The 26,130-nt window shown below is 40.9% G+C and overlaps 1 protein-coding gene across 1 annotated transcript in view; it reads right to left on the reverse strand. All coding sequences in view use genetic code 11, as the record gives it.

Moving 5' to 3' along the window:
- Positions 1-25,806, reverse strand: part of EGR_00317 (Glypican-4) — a gene marked incomplete at both ends in the record, with an annotated part of 26,380 nt that extends 574 nt beyond the window's left edge. Inside the window, 11 exons of the mRNA XM_024489566.1 lie at positions 1,564-1,926; positions 2,323-2,587; positions 5,970-6,100; positions 9,931-10,039; positions 15,194-15,339; positions 17,941-18,201; positions 20,166-20,287; positions 22,876-23,041; positions 23,322-23,713; positions 23,749-23,919; positions 25,743-25,806. Of these exons, the coding sequence (XP_024356244.1) occupies positions 1,564-1,926; positions 2,323-2,587; positions 5,970-6,100; positions 9,931-10,039; positions 15,194-15,339; positions 17,941-18,201; positions 20,166-20,287; positions 22,876-23,041; positions 23,322-23,713; positions 23,749-23,919; positions 25,743-25,806 (2,190 nt within the window). The remainder of the gene's footprint in view (positions 1-1,563; positions 1,927-2,322; positions 2,588-5,969; positions 6,101-9,930; positions 10,040-15,193; positions 15,340-17,940; positions 18,202-20,165; positions 20,288-22,875; positions 23,042-23,321; positions 23,714-23,748; positions 23,920-25,742) is intronic.
- Positions 25,807-26,130: the final 324 nt, after the last annotated feature.

Consider the following 26,130-nt stretch of genomic DNA (forward strand, 5'->3'; position numbering starts at 1 on the left):
TCTGAAGAAAAACGTGTATTATGCATCGAGGTTTCCTCGTTTAGAATCTCACATAGCACTCAATGCAAAAGTTGACGCGCCAAAATATCTCAGATTTATAAAATTTAAGGGATGTTGAAGATCAGGAAGGTCTAAAGACGTATGCATTCTCATGGTTTCGTCAATTACTTATTGATCCAAATGGGGTAATATTGAGTACATATTTGTTCTCGTCTAGGCAAGGCAAAAATACCTAACATTTATACCTAAAAAAGACGGATAGTTGCCTCGATAGGAGAAAAATGTCTTTATGGCTATATTTTATGTTAAAAGTTGCATTCAAGTTAGTGAAGTAAAGACGACCGAAACATGTATATTGGTAGATGAAACATCTGGCAGGTATTTAGAAATGTATAGTCTGCAGAGGTATGCTCAGAAAGTGAAGATAGATAGTCGAGAACGCCTAGGATGAGCACAATGTAGTAGAGACAGGTTGATCATTTGTTAAAATGGAGGCTTATTTCAATCAATTTTTTTTGAAAACTCTATTATACCACTCAATTGCAAATAGGAAACACACGAGTAGGTGAAATCCAACAAAGGCGAGAACTATTTTGGGGAAGTAAAGACACACGAAAAATGTCGCCACTACCCAAACAACGTCCAACTTGGAGGGATGCTCTCTCGGAAAGGTCAGTCTTTCACACACCTCTACCTAGAGTCCATTAACATCGCAACTTCAAGCATGATGTCAATACAGTCATGATGGTAAACTACTTTATGAATTCCTGCAATTATTAGGGACAAAGCCCACGGGAGTTTACTAAAGAGAGAGAAAGACCAGATGTTCAAGGCTGGTTTGCGTAGGCCTACACATTCAGAAGGCGGCACATGTTGCGAGCAAATGCTGCAGGCCGTGAGATCACCGAACGTTGGATATACACTTACAGAGAAACGAAACAAAAAACTACATTCATGTGTAATGTTGGCATCATCGAATTGTAGCTGTAATAGACAATCGTATTATATGGTCGAAGAATGGTAAAGGGACACAAATCGGGCAAGTTAAGGTGAATGATCGAGGTTAGAAAGTTGTCATTGGAAAACAGTAGAGGAGACAGGGCTAGTAATGAGATTAATTTGATTCCTAGCCATTCACGTAGTACACATGACAATAACTTCAACAGATCTGATTGTGCTCTTTCGATTTCGTTTTAAAACAGAATAATTGCCAAGCAATATACTGCTAATTAATTGACGTAAATATATGATTAAAGGATGATTTATTCTTGGGATATTTTTTACCTTTCTTAAAGCAGACATATTTCGCAAATATAAACCTTAACTTGGCAAGATCTTGCAGCCAACACCTATTACGTCATTTCCGAAGTCTTGGCGGCACGAACAATTTCCACACAAGTCAATGGCCTAACAAGACGCTGGTGCTTGCACAATAGCTGACAATTCTGATGGTCCTTTTAGTTACAATATTTGTGGCGATTACAAGATTTCGTGAAGTCCGCTAATATCTCTAAGCCATTATGGGATACAAAAGAAGGGTAGGTTAGGAGGTCAGTAGTTTACCTCAATCCGCGGTCGGAAATCTTCGTCATCGCCACCAGACACAAAGTTGTTTGACGGCTGCAGCAGTGATGGCCTGTGGGTGGTAGCAGTGGATTCGGAGGGAGCAGCAGCGGGCGGCAAGGGGTGTGAGGCTGAGGGCAGTCCCAGAGGTTGATTGCGAAGATCATTCTCCAAGGGGGGTGCAAAAGGACTACCGTAGGGCAGAGGCACCTCTCCACCGCCGTACCCACTCCCCTCCTCACCTGTCTCCGTGTCCGGCTCGAAGCCCGCCCCTCTACTGACACTTCCAGCATTCAAAGGTGTCCCAGGCAGCGGTGGCTGCACGTCCCACGGCGGTAGTGCGGCAGCGGCCGCATTATGAGCCTCAAGGGAAACCCAAATGCATAAGCTTTAGCATATGTCAGAATTTGCAGGACAGACAATATTACCTGTACAGAAAATAACGCGAAAAGATACACTAAGAAGACCGATTTATGTATTTCCAATTCCCGTACCCCATGCTAAGGTTGAATCATCATATAATGAAATAACCGGTCTGGATGGGTTGATGAAGCATTTAAATATCAAGTAACACAACAGTCTTATAAAAAAAGGATTTTTAAACCTATCCAGCATAAATACCTATTTTGAAGTAACTAAGAACATGGATAATGTACCCACCTAGGAAAGGAGATAGGCAACACTATAGGGAATCGCTATACTAAATTAGACAAATGTAAGTAGAGGTGGTTTCAAAGGAACCAGAGAAAGTAGACCTACCAAGCTGGCCTCAGTTGAGTTGGAGGGAACGAGGTAGCTGCGGAGAGCTTCCTCATCCGAGTTCACAGGCACTTCATTGCGGCCGACCTTGAGGGTGGTTGCAGCAGGATCCGCCAGTTGCAGAACTTCCGGGTCCACTAAAGTTGAGCTCGCCACGCGCTGCAAGTTAATCACTGCCCTCCGCAGTCCTAGCTCCTTCTGGCGCAGCGTTGGGTCGGTGGGCATCGCTAACTGGCCTCGGCGCACATACGATTTCATTGCCGCCCTGGATGAAAGAGGCTAGGTAAGGTGGAATTAATATGACTGCCTCCCAACATAGTTTGGGTTAATCCTTTACTCTAATTACCATTCTACAACTTGCCTGCAAAGTAGCAATAAAACATTTAGTTGGAAATGAAGATGTCGGGAATAATTGTATAATTACTGGGTAGTTACCAGTTTATGCATGACCAAATGGAATATGACAGAACAAAGGATAGCAGGAGGAAACAATAGGCAAAGCACTTAGCACACCGTAAGCCGAGCGTGACTTTTGCCCCACGATGTTCATATACACCAAGACGTTCGGTAAAATTTTATTGTAATGATTCGCTGCAAGGATGCTATTTCTTAAAGATTCCTGAGTGTGGTCGAACAACTAAAAATAGAATTTTGACGACGCCATTCCCGCCCTCCCGCAGAAGGAGGGACATGCCAAACAGCCAAAACGCTAGTTATTACAACGCGTACCTTTCCTTCCGCCATCAAGGAGAAATATCACGATGACATTACTCAGTAGAAGCAGCAGATTCCGCATGGCGAAATGGTGTTTGTTATTATTTATCTCGATCGGCGGTGAAGCTTATAAGATAAATGCAGGACATGAACTGTTGTGCAATTGAATTTTAAGGAAAAAATGGATATCCTTGATTGCAACCAGCTATACCTATGGGTTATGAAGGCTTGCTACATTCATTTGTGGACAAATTTACCTAGGGTTTACATACCTTAGAGGTCTTCCAATAGATTAACCCAAAGTCGACACTTGAGCGTGTGATTATTGTATCAAAGGGAGTTGTGCGGCCCAGAAATGACAAATATTGAAGCAGTTAAGTGCATTAGTTGTGAATATAAACTTCTCGCTATACATGAGGGTGGTTTGGGGGCGACCAAATTTCTTGTTAGTACAAGGGAAACCAGTTACCTAACACTGAGCCTAGTAACTTGAGATTGTTGAAATAAAGTCAATTCTCATTCCAAAATAATTTTTTGATGACGAGTGATGCGTTGTCAGTTATACTGGCATCATAGGGTGCAAGGCAGGTTGTCTGGCCAGCATCAGTGCCACGTCGGGTACTCGTCACCAGGCGGGATAAAAATGCATGGAGTAGACATGCACTGCAACTGCCACGAGTGTTCCACTCAGAATCTTTCATTTTAGTGCCACAGTTGAGTCCAATATGAATTGAATAAGAAAACGGGTTTTTCATTTTAAGATGCTACATGACTGCGCAACTGCAGCTTTTTTCCAACACAATAATAACTTGTCTTTCGATTTTTATAAAATTGGTAAAATAGTGGAATTTCTAAACATGGAGGTACAGTTGCCTTGGCAGTATAATACCTCACTGTAAAAGCGGGATGTAACAGACGTCCACTGAGCAGGGAGGGCATTTGCACTACCCTCCGTGTGTGTCAACAAAACAGGCAAGAGGATAGACAAAGGGCATCAGTGATGCAGGCGGATGACGCATTCAGGTGGACATTCGCCCCACGGGCACAGGGCTTTGCGTGGACGAAGCCAACGGAGGAAAGTCGAGTTGCCATTACGTTGAGCAGAAACGTGTACATCTGCCCCATCACCTCAGCCAGTAGTAGAAGCTCAAGTTCCGTACGTTCAGCACACAACAGGGGGCTATGGAATCTGCACATTCTATGTCTCACAAGGAGTACAATTCTAGTTCGCTCTGTAACAGTTCATTTAATGAGGGATGCAAAAGTAAAACGAGTAGTCGGGGAATGCATTTCGTACAAACAGATAAACAGCAGATCACACAATCTCACATAAAATACTTCAGAACGTGGATAAAACACATTTTCAAACAACATGACGTACGATTAATTAGATCGTGAACAAATTTTAAAAAAAATTATTGGTTGGTTAATATCACGCGGAAATTGGTCCCCTTCTGTGAAAAATGACGTCAAAACCGGAAGTGAAGGCAAGTTGGCTAGGTGGATCGACACCCCCAACACCACCATTATGTCATCATGGGGGCGTGGGTGCCAGTGCAGAATGCACCAATTTGACAGGCGGACGAAGCAACTCCACCATGAGACTTGTTGACTTTGTGCAGTGTGACTCCTTATTTACTCATTTTTAGTAAGTTGAGGTTAGAGTCGTCACTGTAGTGTGGACGTGTAAAACTACCAGATGATTCTAGAGGGATGTGATAGGAATAGATGCTGTGGATGTATGACTGCGTAGGTACTAGAAAAATCATTTGTAAAAAAAACTTCAAGTTTGAGAGAATCCTCTCATCCATTCGGTTGACTTTAAGAATCATAATGAGCAGTCAAAATCGCAGGAGCATTATTTTACGTTTTGTGCAATTAAAACCAAAGTAGTGGTAATATCGACAGACGGTCAGATAAGTCAATTTTTGAATGCACAAAACGGAATCGAGGGCTTGCCAGTCCTCCTACTAAACATCTTGTCACCGGACGATGCAAACTGACGAAATGCTCCAAGGCTCAGACGAGTACCCTAAGGGGAACTTTACCGACATGCTTGTGCACACTCCTAAGTGGATTCCTGAGGCGTCTTTTAGGTCTTTTTTCGAAGAGGATTTACGGAGGTCAGAAAAATCCATCATAGGTGGGAGTTGCATGAATGAGTAGTGATGAAGTTTTTAGCTGTATTAGTCAAAATTTTGCATGGAAAGTACGACTATATTTGCAAAAATGCCCCAGTTCGCATTCCAAAGTTCAAACTTTTAAATCTTATTTACTTTGCGAGAAATTGGGTTCAAAGTAGATAATCGCCATTTACTGGTTTTGCCCTGCATAAAAACCCTGATACCCCGTGATGAAAAGATATTTCGTTAAGGGACTGCTCAAGTTTTAAGCTAGATTGGATAAAAGGCACTTACTTTATGTCGACTTTAGTAAAAAGATGTCTTTAGTGTCATCATTACCAAACTAACTGTTACTAAGTCTGTCGCGACTTGAGGAAATGAAATGATACGAATGTCTTGGCCAGTAATATGGTACTAGCCTTCTGTTGGATAAGATCAATTACGTGGAAGCCACAAGCAAATAACATTTCCCAAAATGCCAATGGCCTGATAAAAAGCCAGATGGTAACAAATAATCAAGGGGGTCTATTAGACAGGACCAACAGTCTGGTAAGATGTTTATCAAACGTGACGCCATTGAAGAAAAGTGTCAGGTAAAAAAGTAATACGGAAATTGAGATGGTAACAAAGATGACCTCGATATACAGAGAGGCACTTCAAAATGTTTGCAAACACACAACCAACGTCATTTTAATTAGGTCGATTCGAAGTTATGTAGGATTTGGGTAGGGGAGAAGAGCTAAAGGAAGTGGCGACATAAAATGACTTTACTGGTACATGCGATGCACGATGAAGGGAACTGCTACTCACGATGAGACAAGTGAAGTTCCGTTCCAACAGGTGTCAGAAGGAGCAAAGCTGCCCCCGAATGGTGACTTTGCCGTTTCGGAGTTGCAGATCTCTAAGCCCAAGTTGGCGAAGAGGTGGGCCACTTTATTGTACTGCAAAATAATGAAAAATTTTTTATTTAATTGATAATTAGCGACAAAAATTGGACGCCTCATCAGGGCATTTCAAAAATACTTGTCCAGAATGGTTTATGTATTCACAAAGTTGGCGGTTGTGAATCACACACAAAACTCTTGAGTTACAGCAAATGAAACGAATGCAATGTGACATCTGTGAGACCGACCTTAGCTAGAGCAACAGAAATTGTCCGACTTTTCACACATTCTCTGAGGCTTTCTTTGAAGCGATAGTGGAGTCTTGTGTGCCTGGGTTTGAATAACACGATAAAGGTTAAATGGGAATGAGTACTTTGAAGTGATGGAAAATTTTGCCGTCTCCTTTGACTTCCACTAAGGATCTTGAGTGACAACCCAGCCCTCAATCTGTAAAGGAAAATTGTGATCTTCTCCACTCAGGGAAATGACGGTAAAACAAAGTTTATGTCAAGGCTAAGAATCATCTATTAACATTGGCCTGCACTATGTAGGTAGCCACTTGAGGGGCAGACCAACGTTTATGTAAGGATGAAATATTTTTCGGAAGGTACGTCGACAGATGGCCATATCAAATGCAAATTTGTGCTATGCTCAAGCAGTGCCGAACCTCGTCATTCGTGCTGAACGCGATGCCGCAATGATTCACCTCTCCTGGAGCTCTCATCTGATGACGTGTGATTCAATTTTAAATTATCGCTTAATTTTTTGATAAAGCCTTAGACACAAAAAACACTCGTCGATATTTCGTGAACCATTAAAGTGTAGCATTTCAAGTGAACCTTTTTGAAACATTCTGATTCAACTTAAGGGCATATGGTCCATTTCCACCGGTGAAGCCTTTAAGGCCTAAATATGTTTCGATTCCTAGAACAACGACGGTTTAATTTGTATGCATGTGGTAAGAAGAAGGTGGAATTTACTAAGAAAATGTAGAATCATTCGTCGTTTTCAAAGTTAACTCCTTAAAGACAGACGCTAACAGTTAGAAATAAAAGCCCTACAATCATCTCATTTATCACCATCCTGCATAATTTAATTCGGTCTTTGTCAAAAATGCAAAAAAACTGAATTTCTACGGCGAAAAGTTCCATTCTAAACAGAATGGCACGCGAATCGCGGTGGACGATAGATCTTGTTGATAAGGTGGATTTTTGGCAGAGTCAATGGCCCCAGTTCCGGCAATAAATGCCAGTGTCGGAAGACAAGGGCAGGAAGCACTGATTCCGCAAAATGCCACCCTTTAACGAAAAATTGGATTAAATCATGGAAATGCCCTTCGGGTTTTCTTTGTAATTTTCATAAGACTATAAATTCTAGCGCTACTAATGCAAATTATCTACATACAAACCTGTCGAGTCTTCTTTTTTACCAGAGCTCAGCGCAAAAACCAATTGCATAATAACAGGGAAAAAATAACGAATAGCAAAGGCACTGAGATAAGAATACACAGAGGAGGAGACCACAATGGTAAATTCGAGGAGAACAAAAATCTAATAGTTGCCTCACCCAAATAATGACGAACTTATGAGGATATAGACGAAATGTTCAAATTTATAAAAAAGAGTTAAAAGTGTGGCCTGCATAGCCAAACTTAATGGCATGGATGTTATGCAGTCAGCCTGAGGAAAGACGATGCTATCATTTTCAAAGTGTCAGTCAATATAAGAGTAAATAATGACTTAATGGGTCCAATGAGGCAGACAATTTGTTGCAAAGAGCTTACTGCGAAACATAACCTACGCCAGTACATAGAACTAGGAAACAGTACTAAGGTCAGGGTCTGCAGAAAGGGCCAAAATTGTTACGATTAACTTTAGTTTGGTAAGGGGGGAGGACTCAGCGTTAATGTGATATGTACTTAAATTATTTAACGCTGATATTCTGCAATTTTAGAGCACCAACGCCAATTTTTCATAAAAGTGAGGAAAGATGGCAGGGTGGGCATAGGATTTAGTCAAAATCAACTTTGGTGGTGTTTTTTGGAAAAAAATTACTAAAAGTAGACATTGGACAGTGTGGTGGTCATGAATCCGTCAAGTCCTGTGGTACTCCGGAAGGGACAATCTACTACGCGATTGTTTATGGTCAGTAATGTAGTTGGCCAACTATACACTACAGGCGCAGTCAAATTAGCAAAGATAAAGATAACGCAGAGGTGGTGCACACTCGCCCGTGCGTGTATGCGTGGGAGGCAGAAACCACTGGGACCGCCTCCCGCCGCCTAAGGAGACGTTGGGAATGAGGGCAGGCACACCGGGCAGAGGAGAGTTGCTCCAAGTCGGTGGTACGGGCGCGAAACGAGACACTGTTATTCGGCGGCTAACTAATTCACTCGCATTTGTGCTCTCGCTAGGTGGCAATGTATGTGAGAGACTGCTCTCCTGATAATGCTGACATCTACTGCCAGATACATCGTCCTTTTCTGGTTGACATAAAAAGTACCAATTCGTAAGTTAATTACAAAGCAGCTTGTGATAATGGGCGCTAACCGCTTCTAATGAAATAGAATCAGGATTTTGGTGCGTAGTGTCCAAAAGGGAAAATCAACCTCATTAAGTGTAAATGCGAAGAGTTGAAGGTGTGAGTGAATCACACACGCATTGCGGCTTTCGGTAGAAATTAAAATGCGTAAAAATTCTCACTATCATTCCAGACGGTTTTTGCAAGCACAAATGGCCATAGGCTGCTAACAAAGCACTGAGGAGTTCAAATAAGACTAATTTTTATTATGTCAAATTAAATTTGCGCTAAATTCACGAAAGCACGAAATTAGTGCCTGTAACTTTCAGGTTTAATGTACTGATGCAATCGCTTCAAATGTGCTACTCAGGTGTCTATGTTGTGAAAAAACGACGCCCGTGTCGTGTTTACACGTGAGGAGCTAGTGGAACTACTGCAAAGGTTCATATCCGAACAAATGCGTACACACATACACACGCAGACCCATCACCTCTACATGCCATGTTCATGGGGGCCCAAGTGAAATTGTAACTCACCTCCATACATCCGGTTCAGCTATTGTTATACAAAAAAAGTGGGCAGCTCAGGCCTGTGTGTCCGCAAAAAAAATGCAAAAAGTTAGAAATCTTAATCCCCTTATGGAGGAATGGTAGACATCGCATACAATACGAAAACATTATAACTCTACCGGTAGACAGGAAAGGAAACCATAAAAAAACGAGGCTAGATGCGCCTAGATACTACTCGCCGAGTCGAGCTGTACATGGGAAAGTTAATCCACTTCATTTCCCATAGTCTTAGAAATCATACTATTCCCAGATAATGGCGTTTCTCAAAAATCAGGAAATTTGCTATGCAATTACTTAATAATAATACTGCCAGATTTATTTGTAAAAAACGGCACCTTATTTTTGTAATGTGTTTCTCATCTTGCATAATATAAAGGTAGAGTGAAAACAGAACTACCACGTGTTTAGAGACTCCTCAGAGTTAGTTAATTTCATTCATGAATATGTCTAAAGTTAATCAACAAGCACTGAACCAAAAATAATTTCTTAGAAATGGTTTACTTCACAATACACCTAACATTCACTGTTTGTAGTGTTTATTCATGTGACAAGTAAAGCTTACGCAGTGTGAGAGGTTTTTACAGTGGTGAAGCTTCGAACACAAATGAAACATTTTGCCATCTTCGAAAAGCACGATTCTGCTCGGTGATGCATCATGGAAGGGATGGGAAAACACCAAATAGAACAGGGATAGTGCGTGAAGTATGCGAAACCGAATCAACTTTCAGTCGAAATCTCTCATCTCATACGTGAACTTTTGATGACGATGCGGACGACCCCGACCTGCATGGAACTCACAGGTGCGTCATCCACTGGAAGGGTTGGTGAACACGCGGGCATCCAGTGTGTACACTCGGCGACACTCTCGGCGCGCGACTTCCACTCACCAAGCGGCTGCTTCCGTCGACTTGCAACATGAGGAGTAATGAAACAGCACTCACTTATGTAAGATCCGCAAAACGTTGATCAAACTACAAGTGGGCACTCTTCTGGACGAGGGGAAATCAGGTGGCTGCAGATTTAGTAGACTAGGCACGAATTGAATTCACCCAGGGGGATTCTGGCACTACCCCTGAGTTAATGTTAAACAAACAAATAAAGATTTGATTAGAACATGAAAGGCTAACAATCACGTTGGAACCCTTGGCACGAAACCCAAGACACGATCATATATGGTATGCAAAATTAAGAACTCCAAAGATTCGCTCCTATCTGGAGAAAAGAACGTTGATTTGCCATGTGCCAACGTTTGTATGCATGCGCCAATGCGAGAGGTGGTAATAATTTATTAGTGGCAAGAGAAGCGTACAGCATCTTACTACGCATACAAACGTACGTCAAAGAATGAAAAACTTGTACAAACAAAGTATTAGCGTACTGGAGTACAAGCAGCGCAGTACGGTGTAGTGAGTTATCTGCATAAAATTTACCTACATTATTTAGTGCTACACTTTGGATAGTCAGTGGGAATGAAAAGTTACGTAATGCAATCATTCGGGTAGATCAACATAGATACAAGACGCAAGTTTGGATAGCTCCAACAACTACATGATAAATGACAACAGGCTATCTATTGGAATAAATCTACCGGATACACGGTACTGGCTAAACATGCACATTCAGAAACAGAGTTGCGTAATACGTATCGTTTTTTTTCCCGGCAATTCATTTTCGTTATATTGTTCAATCCAGCCCAAAAACTTACTCACAGATCTGACATTTTAGTAGAATATTTTCGCATAGTCATGGAAACTTTTTGATGAAATGCACTCCGGCGAAGAATATGTAGTTCAGTTTTTCAGTCCATATCTACACATGCCCACATAAGAGACATTCAGTAAGAAATTTCAAGGCAGTGACCGAATCCGCCGGTGAAGAGAATATTAGGCAAATTTTCATAACAAAGCACGAAACAAAAAAAAAGGTTTTAGCTAAACACTGCTCGACAGTTATAGAACAATAATAAGAGGTAAAGTCGGGAGGATTTTTCAAAAAAATAAACAAATCTCAGCATATGGATGTGTCAAAGACGGAACTATGCATGGGTTATGGGGAAGTAATACTGATAATTGATACGGCGATTTTAAAGAGTATCCAAAAGGAAGATGCATAACCAGCCGACCAGCTAATAATGTTCAAGAGTACTTTAACTGTAGATGTGTGGGATGAGAGGTGAACACGGTGGGAGCGGAAGGAGTACGAGACTGCACACATCCATAAACCAAGACCCATGGGGTGATCTGATTACTGACGGCATTAATATGCTTCAGAGTAATAATTTTACCAAGTAATGGTTTTTGACAATGGGGGGTTGATAATCAAATTTGTAGATGCCATATAAAAAATCGCGACACAGAATGTGCAAACGGAAATAAAGTACGTTTGATAGAAACGGCCAGAATAAGCATTAACCCGCTGCGGTCGCCTTCATGCTAGTGCATACATTTTCATTTGCACCTATGCTCACAAGAAGATCCATGGCAAAGTGAGGATAAATTGTGCTCATACTTCGTGTTAAATGAAAAGAGTGCAACCGCTCCATTCAACCGTCATGCAACGCGACTGAATGATTGTTTAAAAAATCAAAAGTGTCCACCACCACAAAGGACCACCTCATCGCAGCAATTGTTGGAGGAACTCAAAAACAAAACATTTCATTTTGTTCTTGTTGTATCAAGTCATAAATTAATAAGACTTCCCATTCATTTAAAAACGAACAAATGGAGTTAAAATTATCGAAGTGAAATCCTTCGCGGAGGATGCAAGGAGGGAGTTTGGGAGACTGGATGACGCTTCATTTGATAATGGGTAAGAAAATTGATGAATAAATGAATGAATGGAATAGCATGATGAGAACAATATCTTTGATGGCAGTAGGACGGAGTAGCAAATATTTTTTTTACCTCATTTTTAATAGCTAAAACTCGGACATTGATTTACTGGCGTTTCGTGATGTTGGGAGGATGTTTAACATAACAACGCCGTAAAGAAATAAGTAGGGCACACTAAGTGCGATAACCTGTACTGACACTTAAAATGTGGTTCCCATCTCATCTTCCACTTTGTGTAATTCCAGTTTCACACATTTACGACGAATACAGAGGAGTGCTTTATGGTCAGTGATCAATCATTTGCTGTGCATATAAATTACTATTCATCCGGATTCATCCATCTATCCCAACATAATGCATTGCAAAAACACGGGTGCGGTGAACGTGGCTTGGATAGAGAGGGCGGACGAATAGTGGCAGCGAGCCCACACCAAAGCCCACAAAACTGGAGTGGAGTCCTATAATTAGTCTAGACGGCGGTTTGACAGCACCATCCCTGACTCACATATTTTACTCAGCAACAGCAGCAAAGAAGTACGAGGCAGTGTCAAAAATACAAGACAGACGTATGAGGATAAATTGGATGCAGTTCACCGCTTCCTAGTGGTGGTGTTAGAGGCTACATGCACTACCCGCATTGTACCAGGGCTGAGGATTGCAGAAGCTATCGTAGATGCATAGCCACGAGCCCTTGGATTTGATCAAAGGAATGGACAGCATCTTGCTATCTCTGGACAACAAATGGGTGCCGTTACATGAGAGTTGATTGGTTTGAAATACGAAAAAAACTACAGTCTATTTAGTACATCAAAAAACGACCACTGCAATGAATAAGGAGTCGGTAATGTAGTTAAAACTATTAGTCCCACAGAAATCAGTAAATACAGGGAGTATGAAGCTAACCTCAGAAAAGATAGATAAGCAGTGTTTCCACAAATTTTTTTTTTAGCGTAGAAGATACTACCATTGTGGAGAATACAAGCCCTTAAGTCACTCTAGCAGGTTTCTGCATTTGGCGAGTATAGCATCTCAATTGGAGTGGTACCTTTAAATTGGATGCAATATCTGAGGTGGAAAGATCAAAAGTAAGGCCTACTTCATTGATTTCTCATACTTTAGCTAGGCGAGTGCTTCAAACAAGTAAGGCAGCGTTAATAAATCCGAATCAAGAACATTTACTCCACATCCCATCGCTAGCGGTTAATGATATAGGAATCTTATGAGTTAACGCTCGATCAGTGCTGAGAGTCGACTGAAATAAAAGGCATATGGAATGGGCAACAGCGTGCCAATGAACGTAGAGGCAAACTAACGCAGGATTTAAAGAATCAGCGATACTTGTACGAGGTGGGGTGTAATGCAAATGATTGCGAATTGAGTAAGTAATTTTTTCTTCTTTGGAAGGGCAAGCAAAAATACAAGATGCGGACGTTGGAATACGCGAATGCACACTTACACACACCGACATTTCATCACACGCACACGCACACCCATCGCAAATCCAATTCTACGACGGAGCAAAGACGCACCACCTCGCCGTATGTGATGCGTGTGCGCTGCACGCACAAAATGAGGCAGGAACAAAGCCAATATTGCACGTTCTTTTCTTCGGTCTAGCCGCCTGCCGTCCTCTCGTTCACCGCAGCTACTCCAGGCATTTGGCCTGAATACTCGAGGCAAACGAAAAGCAGGTATGGTGCATCACCTGCATTGCTAAGAAAAAGTGCTATCGCTTATCGCGCGTGAGCAGTGCCCATCCGCAAATACTCTCGGTGGTGTAGGTGGTCAAAAATGAGTGTGCGGGCCCACTGGTTGATGAGCCACCTTTCTTCTCTCAACGCTCCAAAAATGCTGGTATTTCTCATCACAAAAAATGGCGAGAAAACACCTCGTAGGACATAAATGAAGGCTGTGATACAAATCCAAGTAGGCATGGAATTAGATTTTTTTGAATTCCTTATTATTTTATCACCCAACGAATAAACCCCTTCAGTTCGAAGGGGAAATACACACGGCTCTTCGTTATAGATTCATCCAATGCTTATAAGGTTTATCTGAGTTCGTGTTTGATCAGCCATATTACAAGGCAGGCAATAAAGAAGATTACGATGCGAAGTGACTTATTAGCGAAGGAAGGGGCAATTTTCGCCCACTTATCAAACAAAGCGGTGCTTATTAGGCTGCAATCATCACCTCTAAGAGGAATTAATTCGGTGTGTTGATTCGCAAAAAACGTCTCAACATTAAGCTTTCTGCCACAAAAGGATGCGATTTGGGGAGGGGGAGGAAGGCATGAGCTACAATGGAACTAACCATACTTTTCATTTAAATGCCAGCCTTTCTTTTGAAAAAAATTAATGGTAGACAACTATAATTCTATGTTTGAGTCCACCGTAAGTTTACCCAATTTCTCAGTTTCTTACTGAGTCCGATGCAAGAATTAAAAATGCATCTTACCCGAAACTGTTACTCACATTTGCCGAAAAAAGAAGCACTGTGAGTGGCAATCGTGATATTCACAAGCTTTTCCTGCAAACAAATCCGAAAACTCCAATGCGAACGCCATTTGACAAACCTCAAGAAAAACGTAGTAGGGAAAACTAAAATATGGGCGGTACATAATGTCAACGCAAGGATATGAGTCGAATGAAAATTCCAACCAGGCCACGCAAGCTGAGGAAAACAATTATAAAAGAAGCTCAAGGGAATCCAGAGCAGTGGCGTGGAAGAGTCCTGGGTTTTCGGACGAAAGCAAAACGGCTAACATTCGAAAACCACATAAAAATAACAGAAGATTCGCAAGCACGAAGAACTGCTTGGGGATCGACATGCAAAATTCCATGTAAAACATATGCCACCACGCTTTCGTTCTATTCTTAACGCCTAAGAGACAGTGCTGTACAAAAAGTCTGCGGTATCTTAGTATAAAGTTCCATTTTACTTTCTGAAATTTGATGATCAAGTAGAGTGGAAAGGAAATCAAGGCTATTGAGAGGTAATAAAACCTCAAGAAGGGAGACGTCAGTAGCATCACAAAGAATTTTACAGAAAAAGCACTAACAAAATAAGAAAGTAGAGGAAAACTCGCTGAGCTCGCATTATAAAACTGCAACTAATGCCATCCAGTAGTTCAATCTGATTTACCAACACCGGGTAGGTAATGAGCAAAACTTCCAGACGCAAAATGGACAAAAGTTTGCGAGGTAAGGATCACCCAGTTTTTTACATACGGGATAAAATTGTAATTATTCTCCGCCCAACAGGAGGCAGGAGGTAGAAAGCTAGGCCTCAGCAACAGATACCAAAATTTTGGACCGGTACGTGTGCTCGCCTCCAAGACATTTGTCGCTAGGCGACAGGAAAAGAGCATGGACCACTAAAGGTATGAGCGGAAGAAGGCAATTTTACGCGATATTGCTGTTTCATATATGCAAACGCTGTACGTCATTTAAAGGCTTAAATAAAGGCGCCTCATCAAAAAAGTAGCCCCTTTGACAGTCGAAGGGGCGGTTTCCATGTATGATTGGCTGGTTGCAGTTTGTAATACTGGGCGCTTAGGATAGTCTGCAAAATCGTCGACTGAATGCCTTCACGGTATTTCGGGACAATGCTAATAGTCAATTCAACAATTGGATGGTCAGAAATGGAAAAGGTAAGTTAGGTGACCGACGCGTGCCTCGAATGAACCAGATTAAAGAATTCGGGAAGCCCCAGCGGTAAAACAGCAACAAGAAAAGGGATTACAATCAGGGGAGTCGTGGGAGGCCTGAAATAAGTTTATCCTACCACTGTCAGGAGGCATGGCACCGCATTTTCTCTCCATCTGGCACGGAGATAGACTCAACAGGCAGAAAGAAGAGATGCTGTTAGCTGAACTCATTTTTTGAAACCAAAGGGGAGAAAGGTTAACCGCGAAGAACGACTGCTTCACGCTGCTTATAATCACCCTGTCTTCTCGCAGTCACGAGCCCTTTTTTACAATTAACATTGTATTTCACTATAAGAAGCGCAGTCAAGACACCTTGTAAACCGCATTACCAACATAAACCATTTGCTTAAGCTGCGTTTTCACAATTACAAAGAATTACTTTTACCAATTTACTATCCGAAGGGAGTAATAATTGAATCATTCATTTATAAGAGACCGGTACGCCTGCATTCGACTTTCGGTGAGAATCTTGAGGCTAATCAGTGTCAACGAGACCGCATTAGAGACGCCAGTAGGAATGTATCCATTTTGACAGTTATCCCAATTCCCAAACAAATGCAACTATATCCAAGTAAGTCTGCTTTAACTAAGTCAAAATGCAACTTTGACTTTAACGTGCAATTTCACTGTGTGAAGCGGGGGATCTAAAGCTAGTGAAGAACCTTAAAGCCCCATAGCTTCACCCTCAAAGCATAAGGAAAATTACTTTGGCATCAAAGTGATAAACCAATACAGTATGCTTTCTAACTGTTCGTATTTATTGAAAGTGTGTTGACTAGCATGTCTGTATGTCACCCGCAGATAAGGGTATTGATGTCGGATGCCCGGCGCCGTTTAACGCACGGCAAAAAACTGACGTATTGAGCCCCCGCGCTTAGCCTCAACTTTTTTCCCCATTAATCAAAGAACATAAAAAGTAAAAACTCCCAGTGGAGGCCAAAGTAAGTACGGCACATGGTAGGTTAACACATCTGAAGTGGGGACTGCAGAGCCTGATCAGGGTGGCATTTTGCTACATCGAGGGGCGCATTATCAGCATCAATGCTGCTCTCCCCCTAAACACACACCTTGTAGTCACTACGCCTCCCCTCCAATCGAATCTACCCAAAAATAAACTCCGGGTTGAGTGGCAGAGGAGGCTTTATCATCTTCTATAGCCTACCGGTGGCCAATCCGTGAGCTGACCAGTATGAACGAAACATGCTACCATTTGATTGGGTAGGCGCGCTCACAAAAATACACTACTGTGAATTTCCCGGCATTGATGCTTAACTAGTTTACCTTCAGGGATAAACAGAAATAGGAAGTAGTGATGTACCAAATGTAACAATGGGCCTATGTTGTGAGCTAGCGAGTAAAACTATCGTGGTCATTGATAATCCACAAATGGCTGGAAAGTGGTGATAACACAGACAATAGGGTTCCAGTAAGTAGAGACCTTAAACCATGAATGAGTACTGCAAGTAACATCGAATTAATAAACGGAAGTTATTCGTTAAGTCTAGGAAAACAAACTGCACTTAGGTAAAGGCCACAAATTATTGGGATGCTTCATCAACTAGTACAACCTTATCTTCTGTTGCCCTTCTACTTGAAGCCCTTTGACCTAATTGTTCAGCGGCTAAGCGACCGCTTCACCAAAATAAAGTACTGCTAACGAAAAAAAACTTATGCATCCACAGTTACAGTCCTAGTTGTTTTAAATGCCAAGGTGTTAGGGTGAAAATCAAAGATGAGATTTAAATTATAACATCAATTATCGCAGCCCTCATTCCATTCGGCAATGCTATTGCAATATATAATTGCTTATTCTGACAATCAACAAAAAGACCCACAAAGAAGGACTTTCCATCAAAGTTTCCATGCAATCGGGATATGCACATTGGAAATGAAGTGTACGAGAGGCAACACCACGTGAAAATTGCTACCCTTCGTCGCGGGTTCCTCTCCCTCAGAAAGCACGATCAAGGATATAAAGGTTTCATACACATCCACACATATACAGACCTTTAAAAGTGCTTAGTATCTGCGTTACGAAACAAGTCGGAAGGCGCGCTCTTCCTTATAAAGATTGGAATAAATTATGTTAGTGTAAAAACGAAGTCAGTGTGTGCGGTACCACCAAGTTAATATTAAAAAGGTGCAATGAAGTTTAGCAGGTGTAATCTGCACCCTTTCCTCCTCTCCAACAATCACACATTTCAAAAGGAATTCCCACGCGTATACACGCATCAGGACGCAGAAGGGAACAGAGGGAGAGGAACCTACTTGGTGTTTGACATCGCGCGCCCAGGCTTGGAGGCTAGCGATGCCTTGTTCACCAAGAGCCACCGTTGGTAGAGGCCTCGCCTCGAAGGCGTGGGGCCGCAGAGGACTGAATGGTTGATGGTAGATGACGGGCGACTGGCGCCGCGCACGCCGATGACCACTAAAAGGCCAACGACCACCTCCTTCACGGCCACTGTCACCAGCGCTCGCACTTGTGACGTTCTCGCCTTGGGAGAAGGACGACGAGCAGTTTCCGAGAATCTGTGTGATATGAAAAAAGCCCTTTTTTATGCTGCCAATTCGCTTTCAAGAAACAAGCTTCAAGGGGCTTTACAGGAAAGAAAAGATTACAAAAGGACTAAAATGATAGATCTATTCTTTTGTTGGAATCAAATGTCGCGCATAACATCAGACTGGATGTTAAAAGGTGCATCGCCAAAAAGGCTTGTCGTCCCCAACGTTGGAGTGAAAGAATGACGACAACAACGAGGAAGTCTAAAAGAGAGCACAAGGAGAAGTTTGACTCCTAGAGGCAGGTTCTATTTTGAAGTAGGTTGGATTGCATTAGACAGAATATCAAGCGATCGGGGAGCCGAGGTCAACCGCTCTGCTGTCCCCCTCAACTCCCTCCATGTCCACCACAAACCGGCGAAACGAGACATAAACACTTAACGCGCGGGATGGCAAACGACTGTGAAGAACATTAGTTGTTATTGCTGGGAATGTACTTTATATCCAGCTGCTGTGGAGACAGTTGTCTGCTAAACCCATGTCCATTTGCTCGTTCAGAAAAGTCGAGTGTCTTTTCGTGTGTGGATGTGAAATGGTAGTGTTATTTCCCACATAAACCACTTAGTTGCGCTCATCTGGCAGAAACTTCCAAATGGAAGAATCTGGAAATGGGCGCACATTTATGAAGCTTTTTACGCTGTTTGGCAAGCAGTGCACAACTGGCGCTTACCAAACTATCTTTTCCACGTTTTCAATGCAAATTACGAATATTAAACGCTCAAATTAACCGTGAAGAACGCTAGTTCGGCAATCCAACTCCGCCCCAATTCTCGTGAAAAGTGCTTGCTTAATGGGAATTAATCGGGATGGTGCTATTGTGAGTGGCCGGCTGTGCTTCTTTGTTAGCCACAATTAAAACTATCGTTCTGTGGAAAGACTTCATTTTTTTCTCGTACCTGTTATCTCCTCTACAATTGGCATAAGTTGCTACGATATAGCGAGTTTATATCGTCAAAACATTGTAAGGGTAACATTTGGAGGGCTCTCGACACTTTTAAGCGTTGAAATAAGTAACAACAGCACGTAGGGCTTAATATTACCCAAAAGACTTACTTTGCATGCACTAACTCTTTCTCAAGCAATTAACGTGGCATTACGACTTAATCTACAGGTAATAGCATAAATGAACAACCTGAAGTGATTGTTGCTGGTCAGGAGAGAGTAGCAAGTTGTATCAGAGCTTCAAGATAAAGAGAATTGCACACCAGATTGAATAATGCCATAAGGAGACAGCCGTGGGTGTTCTAGACAGGTGAAATACTACAACCATGAGGTTAAGCGAAGTAATTCTTCACAGAAAGAATGCCAGACGAATAGTAGCATGGAGCAAGGTTGGAAAAGGGGGAGATGGCGTCACCGAGATGCGCGACATTTCGCAGGTAGTGAGGAATGCGGTTAAATACCAGCTGTAGTTTTCTACTTTGTCTACCATTCAAAAGCCGAAAAATTCATCGAATTAGCAGGTACTGTCAACACTCTGTAAAGGTCACTTCGAGGTCAAATAACATTCCATTTCTGGAAGAGATACTGTCTGCTCTTACGCAGTGGAGAAAGTCTGCACAAGATCTGCTTGACTCAGACGTTTAAACGGAAGTAAAATGCATTTCTGCGTTTTTTTGCGTAAAATACTAGCAGCACAATACTTCAGCCAACCATGTTTGTTAGTTGACTCCTTAAAATAAATATCCTTTAGATATTTAACGGTGCAAACACGGGATTTGCCAGTCGTTTTAAAACATGTTTATGCTAAGAGTTTGGTGAGGGGTCCATGGTGAGGCCCTACTCGTGAAGGCTACGACTCAATCTGCTCATGATTTTAAATAGTTCCAATATAGATATGAAAGTAAAGTAATATGTCAGACAAAACTCTGTGTAAAGATCGGAGCAATAATGAGAAAAGAGAGTCTACGTACTACAAAGGATATATAACATACCTCCTGTTCATGAAGACTGTAGACCGACTTCAGACTCATAATTGCATCTGTAAGATGCATCTGAAGGGGACGGTGGACTTTGGGAAACTTGTCTACCAAATTCATAACTTCTTGTAAGGCAGCTGAAGAATAGAAAGACTCAAGGCATTAGCATTAACCTAGCAGGAAATAGGTTCAATTACACTGGTAGATTCATTCTAGGTGATTTGCAGGAAAAATTTATCCTTGATCCTTGAGTGAAAATTACATACGGCACGCAAGATTAGACAGGAAATGCATCGAGAACACTTAAGAAATCGGGCTACCGAATATACATCCGTGCCAAAACAAGGGCAAAAGGAAATGTCATGCCACAGATTTTATCCATGGATTATTTACAAATTACGCTAAACTCCATAAGTAGAGGAGAATGTAGAATTGAGAGTAAAAAATTACTGACGAGATCTCTATAATCGGACAAAGTGGGTGGGTGCGCACATTTATAAAAGCAATCATGTGTAGGAAATTTGCCACAAGGTGTAGCACCTCCGCAACTAGAAGAAACTTTGACTCACTGTGGTAGATAGCCATATCCATAAAAACCGTTTGAAAGAACTATTTTAGAATAAAACTCCATCTAAAAAATGCAGTTCAAACTAGAACAAGTATCAAACATTGCACAAAAGCAATGCTGCAAGTAGACCAGGAATGCGAAGACTGACTACGTCTGAAAAATATTTAATAGATAAGATATCCCTTAGGTGGGAAAATTCAATCTATTGATCCCAAGTGAAGAGCAAATGTTCACATAACAATGACAATATTTTTATCAAAAGAAGCGAATTGATATCTGATATTTTATGAGAGACGCTGGAGCGGATGATCGAGTAATCCTTGGCACCACTGCTACCGACAAATAAGCACCTCTAGGTACTACTATCAAAACCACTGTGAGATATATAGGATGTAGCATTATGCTATACGCGTGCGCACTATTGGACCATCAAAGGGATTTTTTTGATGGTGACAGGGGGCGTAATTTGTGACAACAGCATCGGAACGTTAACGCGGCCGTTCGATGAGTACAAAAAAAAAACAAACGAAGCATAAGTAATCAACCGGTTAACATTCAAATGAAGCTGAGGCATTTGAAAAGGCATAAGTGTTCGCAAGAGCAGAACCGGCTGATAAAAATGTTGGACCAGAGTGTAAGAACCCCTATGACAGCCACCGGGTTTAAACGGAGTTCCTTACACTGCCCCTGAGATAAAGCAGTTGAATGCGATTTGAAGAGCGATTAGGTCGAAAAAGTGGGTGACTTTAGGCACACCGCTTTCACAATGACTTTGTCTTGCACCGTAGAGCAAGCGATTAAAAGAGGTTCAGTCCCTTACAATATATGCCAAACTTCCAAGCTTGTCTTCTGCATGAATGTAGCGAGTGGTTCGTCCTTTGCATGGAGTGTACACCCCAAACAAAGAAGTGTGAAAACTTTGATATTTCAGCATCTTTTTTTGAAAGTAGGGCAAAAATTTCTTTCCCCAATGAAAATTTGCCCATCACTATCTAAAGCGATTGAAGCACGAATCACCTTACACCGATTGGTTGAAGGATTGAATAACAAACCTCACAAAGAATCCACAATCTGTCCATCTTGTACCCAAGGCCAAGAATTTGTTTCCGTTTTTTAATTCACAATTCCAGTAAAATTAATTTTCAGCAGATAGAATGGGAGGCGTATTTGAGAACACGGCTTTGTAAACCATCGAATCGTACGGTTTTAATCAAAGTAATTCTAGCATTGAAATTTTACAAAAAACTAAATGATCCGATTTACCACGCAGTTCAATTTTAAAGAACCGAATATAAAGTATACAGAGGAAATCATCGAATAGACAACAGAGCTTGTGATGGACTAATCCACCAACAAACGACGCTAATGCCAATTAAAGCGAAGTTAATACTAAGGCCCAGACAGCTTGAATGACTGGAAATTCCATAGCAGTTTGCTAATCTGCTCCCTCACAAAGCCTCTCCTTACAAGAGCTCAGAAGATTTCATTTTCGTTGACCGGACGGAATTTCGGGACTATTGGGCGATTAGGGTCCATTAATGGGGCGAATTGGAAAATGAAAACTTTACCGGTAAGAAATATCAGAAAATGGGTAGTTGCACATCTAATCTTGCACGCCATGCACTCAATTCAGATGCAGAGATCTTGTCGCCTCTAATTGTATTTCAGGTTAACAACAAGTCTACGTATGCTTCTGTTTCAAACAAACGAGGGCCAAGATCTAATTAGAACTAAAGGAGCCTTCACGAAGGCTATGGGTGGTTTAAAATAATTGATATCACCGAAACGATAAACAAAGGTTAAGGTTAAGGAATTAGTTTCATTGAATAAGAAATATTACTGATTTATACAAATGTGTCAACTTACATTCGAATGCCAAGCATCAAGTCTGGTTTGCTTAGCGGGTCGGTTATAATTACGAAAACTCAGTGTTATTTTACTGGTTACAAACATCTCAATACTAGTCATTGCTTAGTTGAAGACATACTCAACGCATTTTACCATGCAATTAAGATGCTTTGAGCTCTCTTACTAGAAATAAAACTGGGTGAGCGAGATAAAAGTAGCCTATACATGTGTAAAGGAAATGGTAGCTCAAAGATAGTTAATACAAACAAATGGCAGAAAGCTTTCGAGTGTAATGAGGGAATAACTTACCAATAAACTTCTTCCATTGTGTGCCCAAAGCCAATTGCTGGGGTGTGCACGTTTCAGCCAACCGAACGCAAGTAGATTCGCACAAACTGGCATTCATAATGCCAGCACAGAGACTGCAGAATTTGAGACGTTGATATTCATCAAAACATTCCCGTGGGAGATGTATCTGTATGACATTTAGTAATTGTTTGTTAGTGCAGGATAAAAGAAAAATTATTAGACCGGCATTGCTTTAAAGTCGAAACATTTAGAGTCCCTGAATTAAGCAAGACTTAAAAAACCAATTCGAAACAACCATAATAAAACTAACTAAAATAATGATAAATTTAATGGGAACTGAAGAATAATCAAATTGATTCTCGAAAGTTCAAAATACGTAGAAGTGTTCGATGGATAGTAAATTATCGGTTAATGTGAAGACAGTACCACAATGATGGCAAACTAACAGTGATAGAAGCAGCAAGAAGCGTCTCTCGAGCAAAGGCCATAGAGTTTATTGCCGCACGAATGGGTGGAAAAGCCTCCATAGTCATGTTTGTGATGATTGAGGGAAATCGGAGAAAGGGCTGCTTGGGTCTCAGTGAGTCGACCACACACTTCGTGTAATTGTCTGTTGAATTTGTATTCAAGAGGATTTGAGTGATTCTCCAGAGAAGTTCATCAAAGAACGAGGACACCAAGTGCGGAAGACCGCCCACAGTGCCGGATAAGTATAACTGTATAGTAGAGAAGAAATTTATGAAGAATTGTTCATGCGATCTGAACTTGTAGCTGAAGTCGGTACGCAGCTGGCTATGTAACTGTTCCATTATTGTACCGAGAGTATCAGCAACGAACGCTAAATGAACGTAGGTGACAAGAAGAATCACCTACACTTCAAAACAATAGTATCATTGCGAAAGTTTTCAGCGGTTGTTTCCAGCAGGTTATTCAATAATCTTCTAAGTTCATGTTCACTTGCTTCAGCCATACCTATCAACATTTCACGAGAGCAACAGGTGCGAGAAGCTCCATCATGCATGTCACCACACACATTTTCATTAACTATAAAGAAATGAACAAAAGGATTCCGAATTACATCTTCTGTTTGATATTCCACGATTCCCAATAAAGTCTGTCCATTGTCTTTGAATGATGGGACAATCAGAAGTACCAAATAAGAAGACTGGTTGCAAAAGTGAATAAATTAGGAGAACGGGTATCAAACATGTCCGAAGAATCATTGATGTGCAAGTAACCGACTTAGCTAAAACATAAGAATAACTATATGGAACATTACAAAAGTGATAAAACAAATATTGCGCATATCTCACCACCAGAATTTAAAATGGGATCAAACAAAGGATGACGTGGAATTAAATACTTAGAATTCGAAATCAAAAACTATAGAACTGTATCACTGCTGGGTTATACGTCCATAACCTAACCAAAACTATTAATAAGCTGTCGCAGGCAGCGTAAGCATGTACAAAGACCAAATGTAAAAGATAAGACCCAAAAAGCTCCAGACCCTAAAACAACCGTAAAATTAAACAGTACTAAGAATTACTAAAAGCACAAAGCGACTTAATCACCAAACCCAACAGTTAAAAATCAGCTAAACACGGTACGTAAATTGGGCATATTCAAAACAAATCCTCTTTTTTATTTTAAAAAATAGCTTCGTGCCCCGAATATCTAGTTACGTAAAAAAGAATCCATAATACAACAGACTACTAACACCAAGTGCACTAATCGTAGAAAAAGACCTAAACAAGATAATGACTGGTGCAGAGTAACACAAAGATAGCATAAGTGTAGAATCAAATGCGACTAACTCGGGGAATCATATTAGCTCCGCGTGATAAAATGGAAAGGAACAACGCACAAGAGAGTTTTAGATGAAAACAAAAAGCCATAAATACAAAAATTACTAGGTTTAGGTTTAAGTTGGTACTTAAAACTCGAAACCAAGTAAGAACGTGAAGTCAACACATGCGAGGAGACAAAGTTAGTGGCAACAAAAGGGACTATCGCAAGACAAAAAAAATGCAAAAAACCTAAAACACGATAGACAAGAGTGTAACTATTAAAATGCGCTAAGGAGAGAAAAATATAAATGGGAACTAGAGGACGAAAACTAAAAACTACACAACCGCATATCTCAAATCGGGCTCATTGACATCTATTATTTTAAACGTTTCAAGGTCAGTCAAAGATTATTAATATTGCTTGTGCAAACAATATCTAAAAGGTCAATGATTGCACAATATTAAAAATAATCGCATCTAACCTTATATAAATTATTTAAATGGAAGCGATATTTGCTTTGACAACTGTGAGAGAAGTTTATTACATTCCTTTCTACTGCATACGCCACACAATAAACTTAGCCAAGCGGACCCTTTCTACCTTCAGATTACTAAAATTCTGAGCAACTCAATTTATTGCCATGCAAACAGTTGTAGAGACGGTTTCGGTTTTTTGTAAAAAATCCGTGTGCAATTAGCCTTTACTATCCTTACAAATTACTATGGTATAACTAAACGCTTGTGCTTATTATTAGACTTTTAAATTATAAACCTCTTTTAACCTTTAATTATAAAAGACACAAAGAGGTTTCTTTTCGATTTGATTATAAGCTCCCTCCTAAATGTGCATTTTAAAGAGCCTTTAATGTTTCGAACAAAACCGGCAGCATTTGCATTTGTTTTTTTGACTAGCATGATGGTTTTCGTCTGTTACAAAATCTACTTTTCAAGAATCGTTCTAAAGTGACGTGAGTTGTAGGAATGGCGTGGCGCGCGTTTCAATGCATGTCGGGCTAACGTTGGTTGGTCGTTTTCCTTACTCTTGTTGCAGCTCGGTGGGATTCGTCTAGCTCTTACAAGCGAGGATCCTGATATTGATTGTATGTTTGATTGGCGCTCCTTTATGGTGCTGTTCCGCCATAGCGTGTTAAATAACTGTGAATGTGGAAATAATATATCTTTACGGCTATTTTATATCACTGCAATTATTTACGTTTTGGCGAACCACGTTATAGTTTGTTCGAATATTCATAACTCTGAAATATGTCTGGAACAAACCTCCAAGCGACTATGACATCATTGTGAGCTGGGTTCAGCCTTACTGTGGCTTACTGTTTAGATTTCGGGAACGATTTCTGAAATCACGATGGTTATTGGATAGGTATCTGGTTCATAATATGAGAAATTGTCCATATATTGTCTTTATTTGTAGTACGCACTTTAATTTACAAGGTAGTTTTATCAC

Source organism: Echinococcus granulosus (assembly GCF_000524195.1).
Source record: "Echinococcus granulosus chromosome Unknown EG_S00001, whole genome shotgun sequence".
In the NCBI taxonomy this organism is placed as follows: Eukaryota; Metazoa; Platyhelminthes; class Cestoda; order Cyclophyllidea; family Taeniidae; genus Echinococcus; species Echinococcus granulosus.